Raw genomic sequence first — 13,357 nt, forward strand, 5'->3', positions numbered from 1 at the left:
CTGAATCTCTGAGATCTTCTTGCCCAGCACTTCAGGTCCTTCCACCTCTTGCAACAGGGGACACTTTGCCGGCTATGGAACCCCAGGGTCTGCAATTCTTGGGTGATGGCTCTCCAAATCTCCTTCTTTTGAATGCAGGAGACAAATCAAGTGATTACAAACACAAATTTTTGCTCAAATGGTTGTGCCACAGACGTCAGAAACACCAAGCATAAAATGGTTGTCAACACACCACAAGTGTGAAGCACAGGCCAATAAGTACAAGGACATGACTACACACTTTTGGATTCATTTGCAGACTAACCCACTACCCTGCTCAAGGCCTACAATGACTAAGCAAGCCTAATGACATCAGGTATTCGATGCTCCAGCAACATGTACTGTGATGTGAGCCACAATGAAACACCACACAGCAAAAGGGTAAACTTGTAAGGCCTGACTGGACAAACACATTTACACTCTGCAACACTGACTCAATGCATACAGTCCCTACAGGCAACTATCATAGTACAGACTTCACCCTTACACTTCAGTGACAATGAAAGGGCTGGCATGGTGGGCACGGAAGTATCTTCTCAGTGCATGTGTGGACATGTGGCCTAGCAAATGCAGACTAATGTCACTTCAGAGTAGGTTTCGGTGGTATTTACCTGTACCACAAAACACTCCTTTAAACATATGTTTCTAACCTAGAAAGAGAACAACTCAGCGAGTTGAGCGTCACAGGATGGAGTGCTGGGGACATGGGCCAGTTTGTGCACAAAGGAATTCTGCAAATAGTGCACAGAGGCCTCAGGAGGTGAAGAAGATGCACAGGGGTACTGTCACTCTCAGGGAAGGCAAGGTCCTACCTCCTCCAAATTGCGTCAGCAGGACCTCAGGATAGCCTATGTTGATGGGGTCCACCCTCTGTGTCCTTAGGAGCACGCTCGTCGCTGTGAGAGGAGTCTAAGGGTACCGGTCGTCATCTTGGAACGTGCCTGCGTGAGCAGGGGAGTGACTCTGTCATCCCACAGGAGATTTCTTCGCTACTTCAGGAAGTCCCCAGAACGTTGACACTGTGGAAACTATTGCTGTTGCTGGCTGGAGCTGAAGTTGCAGAATAAAAGTGTCCCTTGTGGATACTTTGTTGCTGTTACAGCGGTTCCGGGAGCAGGCTGCAGTTGATCCGAGCTGAGAGGGTGAAGTAGTAGTTGCATAGGATTGCTGAAGAAAACTTGCAAGCAGAATCTTAAGAGAACCCACAGGAGAGACCATAAATAGCCCTGAGAGGGGGATTGGCTACCTCATCAGGTAAGGACCTATCAGGAGGGGTCTCCTTCGTCACCTGCTGGTACTGGATACTCAGAGCCTCCAGAGCGCCCTCACACCTTGCAAAGAAGGATGGCTGAAGTCTGGGACACACTGGAGGAGCTCTGGGCACTACCCCTGGGTGGTGATGGACAGGGGAGTGGTCACTCCCCTTTCCTTTGTCCAGTTTCGCGCCAGAGCAGGGGACAAGGGGGCCCTGATCTGGTGTAGGCTGGATTATGCAAGGAGGGCACCATCTGTGCCCTTCAAAGCATTTTCAGAGGCTGGGGGAGGCTACCCCTTCCCAGCCTCTAACACCTATTTCCAAAGGGAGAGGGTGTAAACCATGCTCTCAGAGGAAATTCTTTGTTCTGCCTTCCTGGGACTGAGCTGCTCAGACCCCAGGAGGGCAGAACCCTGCCTGTGAGGTGGCAGCAGCTGTAGCTGCAGTGCAAGCCTCAGAGAGCTGGTTTGGCAGTACTGGGTGTTCATGCTGGAACCCCCAGGATGCATGGAATTGGCTCCCCAATACCAGATTTCCTAATTGCGAGTTGCAGTGCAATGCCAGATTGCTTTGTGACCGCGAACGCGGTTGCAAAGCGATCGCAGTTTGCACCCATTTGAAATGGGTGGTAACCCATTCGCAAAAGGGAAGGGGTCCCGAGGGGACCCCTTCCCCTTTGTGAATGGAACTGCAAACATTTTTTCAGAGCAGGCAGTGGTCCTATGGACCACTGCCTGCTCTGAAAAAATTAAACGAAAATGTTAAATTTTTTAGTTTTGTAATGCATCTCGTTTTCCTTTAAGGAAAACGGGCTGAATTACAAAACAAAACCTGCTTTATTTAAAAGCAGTCACAGACATGGTGGTCTGCTGTCTCCCACAGGCCACCATCCCTGTGAGTGCCGCGGGTCTCAAGGGGGTCGCAAATTGCGACCCACCTCATTAATATTGATGAGGTGGGCCTTTGCGACCCCCTTGCGAGTCGCAGATGGTGTCAAGGACACCATCCTACATTCCAATTTGCGACTCGCAAATTGCGACTTGCTCTGACTCGCAATTTTCAAGTCGCAAATTGGAATATACCTACATCTGGCCCTTGGTACTTTCCTACAGCAGTATTTCATTATCATGTAAATATGTAAAATACCCCAGTGTATGTCCTACCTTTTAAATACACTGCACTCTGCCCAAGGGGCTGCCTTGGGCCTACCTTAGGGGTATCTTACATTTAGTAAAAGGGAAGGTTTGGGCTTTGGCAAGTGGGTGCACTTGCCAGGTTGAGAAGGCAATTTAAAACTGCACACACAGACACTGCAGTAGCAGGTCTGAAACATGTTTACAGGGCTACTCATGTGGGTGGCACAATCAGTGCTGCAGGCCCAATAGTAGCATTTGATTTACAGGTCCTAGGCACACATGTTGCACTATAGTAGGGACTTACGGGGAAAACAACTATGCCAATCATGGATAAACCAATCATCAGGTTAATTTAGACAGAGTGCACTTGCACTTTAGCACTGGTAAGCAGTGGTAAAGTGCTCAGAGTCCAAAAGCCAGCAAAAACTAAGGGCCATATTTATACTTTTTCACGCTAATCTGCGCTAACGCAGTTTAGCGTCAAAAAAAATAGCGCCGTCTAATGCCATTCTGAAGCGCCATGCGGGCGCCGTATTTATTGAATGGCGTTAGCTGGCGCTAGCAGACCGGCGCTGCCTGGTGTGCGCGAAAAAAAACCACGTACACCAGGCAGCGCCGGCGTAGGGGGAAAATGGCGTATGGGCGTCTTAAAATGGGGCAAGTCAGTTTGAGGCAAAAAAATCGTCTTAACCCGATTTGTGCCATTTTTTTACGACGCCCATCCCCCATCAACATGACTCCTGTCTTAGTAAAGATAGGAGTCATGCCCCCTTGCCCAATGGCCATGCCCAGGGGACTTATGTCCCCTGGGCATGGTCATTGGGCATAGTGGCATGTAGGGGGGCACAAATCAGGCCCCCCTATGCCACAAAAAAAAAAAAAAAAAATATATATACTTACCTGAACTTACCTTAATGTCCCTGGGGTGGGTCCCTCCATCCTTGGGTGTCCTCCTGGGGTGGGCAAGGGTGGCAGGGGGGGGTCCCTGGGGGCAGGGGAGGGCAGCTGTGGGCTCATTTTGAGCCCACAGGTCCCTTAACGCCTGCCCTGACCCAGGCGTTAAAAAGAGGCGCAAATGCGGGGTTTTTTGCCCCGCCCACTCCCGGGCGTGATTTTTGCCCGGGAGTATAAATACCACGCATATGCGTCGAAGTCATTTTTTTAGACGGGAACGCCTCCCTTGCATCTCATTAACGCAAGGAAGGGGTTCACGCCAAAAAATGACGCTAACTCCGTGCACTTTGGCGCTAGACGCGTCTAACGCCAAAGTATAAATATGGCGTTAGTTTTGCGTCTAATTTGCGTCGAAAAAAACGACGCAAATTCGGCACATACGGAGTATAAATATGCCCCTAAATGTAGCACATAGTCGAAAACATATATTTATTTTAGTTAATTAATTTGTGTTCATATCATATCCTTTCAGAATATGTCATATTAATTTCAATATATATTGTTAATTTTAAAGCAAATCAACATCGATTCAAGGCAAGCCATATTTAAACAGTGAGCATTTTAATTTACACATGGCTTGTGTTCATTTCGATATGTGCTTTATTCATTTCAAAGCATGCGATATTTATCTCATATAGTTTCATATCCATTTCAATAAGTGTCATATTAATTTTAATGAATGTCATATTAATTTTGATATGGGTCATATCAACTTCATCAGATATCATATTCATTTGAAAATTGTTCTTATAAATCTTAACATGTGTCATGTTGCTTTGAATGAATGGCATATTTGTGTCAGTGGATGTCATATTCATCTAAACACCTGACATTACAATTTTAATATGGGTCATATCCATTTCAACATAGGTCAAATTAATTTCAATATATGCAATATTCATGTCGCTGTGTATCATATTGATTTCAAGGCATAACATTCATTTTGACAAGTTTCATTTTGATGTCAGCATGGGTCATATTCAGTTTAAGGCATGTTGAATTAATTTCAAAAGGGCTGATATTCATTTCATGTCATATTCATCTTAGCATGTGTCATATTCCTTTCAATAGATGTCTCATTCATATTAACACATGATATTGATTTTAACATGACTCATACCAATTGCAACACATATTATAATCATGTCAATGTATATCATATTACTTTCAATGCAAACCATATTCATTTTTTTATAAATGTAATGTTCATTGCACATTATATTCCTTTCAGAATAATGCATTTTCATTTCAGTACCTTATATTCATTTCAAGCTGTCATATTCATTCCAATGTGTGTCATATTCCTCTTGGCATATGTCAGTCATTTCAAGAAATGTCTCATTCTTTTTGAAAAATATTGTATGTGTTTCAGTGATTGCTTTATTATTTACAGTAAGGGCCATATTTAGTTCAGTATGATTGATATATACTGTATTTCAGTATATCTCTTATTCAATTCTGAGTGTGAGTTATTCATAATGATCACTAAGTAGCATATTCACTTTGCCTGGTTTAATTTGTTTTGGTTCAAGTCAGATTCAATCTGCCAGGTATCATATTTATTTTGACACATAGTACATTCATTCTGGTGTATGTCATATTCATTTTGAAACACGCTATGCATTCCAGGAGGTGTCCTATATAGGGAGCTGTCATTTTAACATGAACGGCTTCCCATAATTTACCTTTGAATTGGCTCCCCATCAGGCAATGAATAAGATGTAAGGCTCTGAGCACATCTTACAAAACCCTACATGATGCTGGTCCAGACTACTTGAAACAGAGTTTCAAATAGAAACCTGCTGGGCCTTGGGAGCCAAAAACCTGCTGTCCCTAGGTTTAAAAGCACTAACTGGGGGAGTAGAAGCTTTGTGAAATGTACTGCCAAGGCATGGAACAAACTACCCCCTCACATTTGAACGATACCCAATCTTATATCCTTTAGGAAGGAGTTAAAAACTTGGCTTTGATGTAAATAATACTTTTATGAGCCCATTTAACAGAGCTAGCGCCAAGACATTTACGTAATCATGCCCTCTAAAAGTTACTTTAACAGAACCTTAACATAACGTACCCAAATGAACATGGCATTATCGCAGCAAAATGCTAAATTCTTAGAAAATAAAATATTTCTTCTTACAGTGTTCGGCATGCACATTTGTATCCCACTTTATAATTAGCAGACAGATATGGAGCACACGTTTGTGGTATAAATATAACTATAACGGCTACAGAAATATATGATTTACTACACCTTAAATCCAGCACCTATTCCTTTGCATATGTCTGTCCCGCCTTTTGCTTCAGCAGGGAGTTGTTGGGCAAGCTCCTCTCTTTCATCTTCACTGGATATCTGTCGAATTTTGGCGACGACAGTAACCTCCTGTGAGAATGAAACAATACCAACATAGGAGCCTGACTCAATAATCTGCAGAAGGAACAGCTCCGCTGCTTGTCTCTGTCGGCCGATTCGATCAAACTGTATGTGGAAAGGGAAACATACAATTACTGCTATGGGATAATTAAACCATTGTACATTATTTTTGTGTATAACTTTAATCATAAAAAACATCGGCGCTGCGGAGTTATGAATGTAGCCTGTTAGTCAAAATGAATATTTTTATACTTGAGAGACTCTTAAACTAAGCTGATCCAGTCTAACGATTTCTCACCCTCTAAAACCACATGCATCTAGAGTTTCATGTTTAAATTATTGTAATCTACAGAGCAAACTAGTGAATTTATACAAGTAAAAAAATTGTGATTCTGTCCAAGGGGTTCTTCCTTACATTGCATCATTATGTGAAACTTAAAATGGCGGCATTGACAATGAAAAGAATACATGCCATGTTATGTTATACTATGTAATATTATGTTGTTAATGTGACTTCTAAAGATGCGTAAATGATCCCAAAGGGATATCCTTGTGCAGTATAGTGTGATCAGAAGAGAAAATGGAAACTGAAGAAGTGCTAGGATTTAGAAATAACACAGCCAAATTGTTGGAGCCTTCCTGAAATGGAGACGACCAGGGAAGAATTGCAGTCTGAGTGGCAGATGTAGAAGGCCCGATGAGCATGAGAGAGCAGCTTGAAGATTGTCAACTTGCTACCTGGTAGCCAGTGGAGTGAGTTTAATGTAGAAGCCGACAGTGATCTATTCGATAAATTGCAGACTACACTGGTTGCTGTGCTGTGAATAACTTGTAGCCATGACAACTGGGAATTTGCCATACTTACATACAAAGTATTACCATAATCCAGGCCTCTGATGATAACTCCCTGGACAATGTTACAATAGGAGTGTATTGGCAAACAGTTAAAGATATTGTCTAATATATGGAGAGTAGCATAGCAAATGAAACACACTGCTGAGACCTGGTCTTTCATACACAGATCATTGCCTATGATAATGCCTGGATTCCTAGTTGAGATCTTAGAGGTTAGAACAGGTCCAAGATTGAAGGGCCACCACAGATTGAACCAGATAGAATTTCTGTTTTAAACAGAATCACCTCAGTCCTGTCATGGTTCAGCTTCAAACAATGACCTTGCATCCAGACAATACCTCTGTAAGGCATGCTAGGAGATCATGTCTTGTGGTTTCGACATTTTCAGCAATTGACAGTATGAAGAGACACAGGCCCATATTTAAGAAAACGTTGTGCATCAGCTATGATGCGCCACTTTTCTTGCCCCCCTACCGGTACCTTACAACACCATGGTTGTCCTCTATTTATAATACGGCGCACCATGGCAGTTGTTAGCACAATAGCTTCAAAATGTATGATTCTATTGTGGTGCTTTGCTACACTAGCGTCAAGCATTTTGAGCCTAGTGCAGCAAAGTGCAAGGCCATAGGATACTATGGGAGTGTCATTTAATCCCTGCTCTGAGCAGGCACTAAAATTATGCCAAAAATGCGGGCCCACTAGCACCAGAACATCCCCCTTGCATACATTATGCCTGGCACAGACATAATCTGGTGAAAAGGGTTAGAAAGAGGTGCAATGCATTCATTGTGCTACTTTGTAAATATGTGGGTGGGAGAAAAGCCACTTTAGTGCTGCCTCAACGTAAAAGAAATAATGCTATGGCAGTGCTAAGATAGCGCTAGGGGGTCTTAAATATGCCCCAAAGTGGTAAATGCTGTTGATAAACGAAGAAGAATCCGAGCCACAGATGTACCCTCATCCACTACCGTTTTAATGTTGTCATTTAGTGCCATAAGAGGGTAAACCCTGCTCGCGTGATGTTCAGGACATTATTTTCCTCTAGGTATTGGGCAAATTGTAGGTTTTGAAAACATTAGGCAAGCAGGGTAATAATGAGATGGGGTAGTAGGTTGACATGTCTGTAGGATTTGCTTTTTTCCAGTAGTCAGAGAACCAGGACATTCTTCCATATGACTTGAAATGGAGCTGTTTCCAACTATGGTGTAAACAGCCTGGTGAGCCATGGACGTAGCAGCCTTGAATTAGCAGAAAAATATGATGAGGACAAGGGTCGTCAGGGGACCCTGACTTAACTCTGACCATAGCCTTTTAGACTCCAAAAGTTGTGAAAGTGGAAAGAGGATTCAAGACTGCCATAGATAAAGGGTGTGATGTAGACCAGGCCTCTAGTTTAGAGTTAGTACTAAGTTGAATATCAAGCTCCGAATAAATGTACATGATTTTATTCTGGAAAAACTAAAGAAAAGAGCAACTAGGTGGTTTACCTACTGGTGTGCAAATTCCTTTACTACGTTTAATATTACACTGAATACATTCTTATTCTCCTCAATCTTGAGCATAAACTAACCTCTATGAGCCTGATGTTTCATTTTCTGATAGCTGTTTAACTTTGAAATTATTTCTGTTCATTAAGTTTTAAATCGTGCTCCACCTTCTTACTAAACATTTTTATTCTCTTTTACAATTACATAACTCTGGGAAGTCCCATTTTGCCATGGAAAATTGTCTGGATAATTTACCAGTTCTTATAGGAGCTAAGTTAGCAATAGCCTTTTCCATGGCAGAATTGGCATGGACGGCTGCTGTATTCACATTTATTTAGGTGCTAAAATTAGGAGATTAAAGTTCATTTGAAGGGATATAACTAGAAACGTTTTCCATGCCCTGCTCTTAGAAATACTGGCTTTATTATTAGGAAAAGGTATCCACTCTAATATAATTGAGAAATATAATACATTGATGATATTACCAAGATCAAAGTTCCGGGGAATCAACCTTTAAAGACTCTTAAATAGTGAAAAGTAGGTCCAAAGTATGGTCAGGTATTTGCACAGATTTATTGACTTTTTAGACTAAATTGAGGGCTGACAATTTGCACCTTTCAGTCTCGTAATAATTGGATCCGCATTTTTATCAAAATAAAAGTTGAAATCGCCAACTAAGAAAAATGAGTCACGTGATCACTTAGGAAGGTATGAGCTCTGCATGGTGGAAATAAAATGTTTCTTTGGGACTGGTTCTCTGTATGTCAAAGCTATTTCTAAGAAAGCAAACTGTCCCACAATATTTAAAAAAATAATTACATAATGCTAGTCACAACGAGACCCTTATTACTTAAAGTATTTGCCTTGCCTAAATGGCTACTGCGTTAGCATCCTCTCTGCATAAAATTGTTACCCTCAGTTCTAATCCATGTCACACTACACATTGCTGAGAAGAGGCTAATGTTCTTCATGTCGTGCATGTTCTGCAACCTGTGTATGTAGCTTCAGCGAGATCTACTGGTCCAGAGCTCCAGTGCATTCTATTTATAGGTAATGTCACTATTTCTTAGTGCTCAGTCTCAATTATATCGCACCTTCCCTGCAGGGGCAGCTCATCCGCAATGGTGAAGTAGTGTCCCCCCACTGGCTAATAGTTAGTAGCTGCAAAAATAAAACTATATTTCATTATTGTTTAATTTTTCACCTGCTAGCTCAGCCAGCAGGTGCAGGGAGGGGTGGGGCTGGGCCATGGGAGTGGGGGAGGAGGAGTGGAGTGCTCTAAGTGTGAACATCAGTATGGCCGACCATCTGAGGCCGGTCAAACTGGCATGCGCACTTAGGTTTCTTCAACCTGGCTGTGTTACCTTGCCAGGTTGGAGAAACAGCACAAACCCCAGTGCACTGTCTGAGCCACAGACCAAGCCACTCAGACCAATCCTAACACTGTTCTCATGCTAGGTGTGGCATGAGAGCAGTGCCAGGATTGCATGGGGAACCTGTGCTGGTGTCTCTGGGACTACTGGGACACCAACACCATCGGGAGACGAGCAAGGTGGCCGGTGGCTGCTGCGGGAACAGTACGTTTTTTTAATAATTCAATTATTTCCCCCATCCCTGTCGTTGTACCCCCTCATCCTCCCAACTTGAGATTTGCGGCGGCTGCTGCTTCCCTGTCTCCCTCAATGGAATAGAGGATCTAAGTGTTGGAGAATTGCAAGGCGAACGCAGATTGAAAAGAAAGAGAACCACAAATAGAAGGTATGCAGGTCCTGAATGGGCATATGCAACGACATCTGAATGGCAACAAGAATTCTTAGCATTCTGTTTTGATCGAGAAGTACCAGGCCAATACTACGGTACCTGAAATCAATTAAAGAAAGAGACTTTGTTAAAACTAAAATTTGAAGCTGAAAAACTAAGAAAGGGACTTATAAATTACCGGATGTGACACTGATAACCTGAATTGACTTTGAAAACCCGATTATGACAAGCTGCTAACCTGATTTGACAAAAAGGGTCCTGGAGTGAGTGAAACGCTATAAATACACGCAGAGAGAAGGAGACTTTTGCATCAAGAAAAAAACTGAAAAGAGAAGAAAAAGTTTTATATCGTCCTCAAGTTGATTGATATTCTGCTATCTGATTCTTTACAGACATGGTTTATAATAGAGGTAGTAACAAAAGGGGTATGTTGTGTGGTTGGTTAAGTCTTATATTATGTATTGTGTGTGCGATAATAGTTGTAGGAGTGATTGTGGGAATGCCGTGGTTGGATAAGAAAGCAACTAACAATGCTTCAAAACCTGAGACTACAACACTAACACCGTGGGAAAAGTTTGAGCAAGATGCAAGACACTTGCATGAGGGAACTAACTCAAAAGGGGAACTCTCCACTAATGTCTTCTATTGCTTGCTGAATGAGTATGTTGAGACCAAGGATGTGAAAAACTGTTATGTGTGCACAAAGATTCCTTCATCAGTGCAAGAAGGGGTCACCTATCATAGTCTTCCTCTAACTGACGGGATAAATTGTAGTTTGCTGCTAACAAGATTCTATAATCAAGAACATGTGCAATATTTTTATTCAAACTTGGATGTGGTGTTTTCTTTTGTGCCTGCGAGTTTCTGAACAAGTTAGCTAAGGAGCATAGTATAAAATTAGTTAGAGGTTTCTTTGAATCGACGCTTACATTTGGGACAGCCTATGCACACCGCAATAATCTGACTTGCTTATTGACACCTGTAGAGAAAAGCTTCTTAGATCACACTGATGATAGACACAAAGCATTGAATGAAAGATTAGAAAAGGGGTTAGAAAAACGCACATATGCAAATAATTATGCTTACACTGCAATAAAGACGCAAGGCAAATTAGCTATAGATGCATTACATGTAGGAAGGCTTTGTATATATAGGCCAAAATCTAAACATGACACTTTATTTGTGGGAACGAGTGAATGCAGGCATGTGTTTTTGTTTCAGAGTAAATGGACATTTATGTTAAATGGACAGGATCCAGCGATCCCTGGGATCTATTATATCTGTGGACTTAATGATTTTTACCGTCTCCCTAAGGGATGGTATGGGACTTGTTATTTGGGAATAGTTTTCCCAAAGATTTACCAGATTGATGACTTAAAGCAAATACCTAAAACGTCTGAATTACAACATGCTAAACAAAAACGAGAGACAGCGGCTGCTGTCATTGGTGACATATTTGGAGCCATAATTCCTTCAGTAGGGGTTATCTTAAACTCCGTAAAGATTCAAAAGTTGTCTACTATTGTGGATAACATGCTGACAAATTTTAAGGGGGCTATACTCCTGATGGATACTGAACTTGCTGCGGAAAGAGCTATGACTCTAGGCTTGCTTTAGACATTCTTTTAGCAAAGAGCGGCGGAGTCTGCAAGATGCTCAACGAGCGTCATTGTTGCTCATATATACCTGATAATAGTAAAAAGATTAGATGTATGCTTACTAACCTAACTAAAGATAGAGCAGATTTAAAGGATTTGAAGGAACCTGAAGTGTGGGAGAAATTAGGAAAAGGAATTGCCAGAGTAGGGAGCTGGTTTAGCAACATTTGGAATGGGGTTCTTGCAAAAATACTAGGGAGTCTATTAGTTGCTCTGGCCTGTTTATTAGGTTTATGGGGAGCATGCAAAATTAATGATAAAATTAAAAGAAATTGGATGAAAAGGAATAAAAAGAATGAAGAAAGTGAAAGGGAGAAAATGTTTAATGAAATTTGGGAAAGTTCACACAAGGGACAAGATGTTGAAATGCGCATTATGCGCAAAGTGAAAAATTCAAGTGAAAGGTTACAAGGAAAGGTTTGTGTGATGACGAAAGTCATCAGAGGAGAGACTGAGAGAGCGTAGTTTATATAGTCTATATTAACATGAATGTTTATGAATTATTGTGTGACAATGCTGCATAGAAACTACAATAGTAATTTTGCTTAAACGTGCACCTGAAATGTGACCACAGGGAATGGCCGTCAATGTATACGTGGACTAATAATGATGACTAAAATGTTTATGTATTACTATTATATTGAATAAGTTTATACTAATTATTAATAATTATCTCATTGAATTTGTGCTGAAATCCTTATAGGCCTTAAGTTAGGATGAGCCGAAGATTAGCTGCTTTGCTCTCATATAAAATGTATTTTTCCTATCTTGCAGTGTGCTGACTCACAAAAGGACATGACCTTTATTTTTCTTCAAACTAGAAGACGAATGTAACCATGCTAGATCCGTTCCCATGAATTTTTCATTGCTTGTAGAATGATGTTAAAACAAAATGAAACAGTGTAGATTAATGTAATGTACAAGGTAATTGAAACCGGTGAAGACAATGGAGCTACTGACCAAAAGATGTGCAAAGAATTACAGAAAGATGAAATCATACCGGACGTGCCACCTCTGAAGACATTGAATAAGGGAACCAATCAAAGGCTTGTAAAATAATATTGGGTGAAGATTTAGGTGACCTAATGTGTTTTCTGATAGGTTAAAGATAGTGGGGTTTAACAAATGTCCAATAGAATTTTGGGGGAATGTACAACGAAAAAGGGATAAAAACCCATGACACAGGGAGCCATTTAGGTGGGTGGGAATGCTATTGATTTTATCCAGAAACTTTGTCACTCTGTTTGGTGACTTGTTGCTTTACTTAAAACCATCCTCGCCCTTAGAATTGTCCATTTTACACTTTACCTCCTTATGAGGGAAGTGCCCTTTTGCCCCGGAGCTGAGTTCTGACTGATGGCGATTTGACTGATGTCCTGAAGACGAAGACTGAGCCTGTGCGCTGAACCTAAACTTTGGAGGGTAATTATAACAATGCATTTGTAATTTGTCTGTTTGCTTTTCCTTTCTAGGTACCAACTGCTTACTTTTGACAGAGACCATAGTTAGATGTTTTCCAAATTGGTGTTCTAAATTGTTTTGCATGAAGCCCAACATGCGAATGCTAATCAGTGGTTAGGATAGGTGTTCACCAAACTGACTCAAATAGACAAACGACCAAAACTATGCTTTGTTGAACTGACGCGTTATTGACACTCTGCTAAATTGATCTATGTTCACGCCTTGATATGTTCTGATGTTTGTGATTCTCGCATTAATGAAATCTTACCAAAGTTGCCATATCGTGACTATGCTATTATGTTTCTTGGTATTGAGATTAACGCATCTGCTCTTAGATCTGTAATCAATAGGGAATAAAACTCATAAAATTCTAC

The 13,357-nt window shown here is 41.3% G+C and overlaps 1 protein-coding gene across 1 annotated transcript in view; it reads right to left on the bottom strand.

The window, feature by feature from the left end:
* The window catches only part of LOC138293182 (calcium-activated chloride channel regulator 1-like), a 417,394-nt gene that overhangs the window by 170,342 nt on the left and 233,695 nt on the right, over positions 1–13,357 (bottom strand). The window contains exon 7 of the mRNA XM_069232259.1: positions 5,639–5,863. Within this exon, the coding sequence (XP_069088360.1) occupies positions 5,639–5,863 (225 nt within the window). The remainder of the gene's footprint in view (positions 1–5,638; positions 5,864–13,357) is intronic.

This window comes from Pleurodeles waltl, chromosome 4_2 (assembly GCF_031143425.1).
Source record: "Pleurodeles waltl isolate 20211129_DDA chromosome 4_2, aPleWal1.hap1.20221129, whole genome shotgun sequence".
Lineage (NCBI taxonomy): Eukaryota > Metazoa > Chordata > Amphibia > Caudata > Salamandridae > Pleurodeles > Pleurodeles waltl.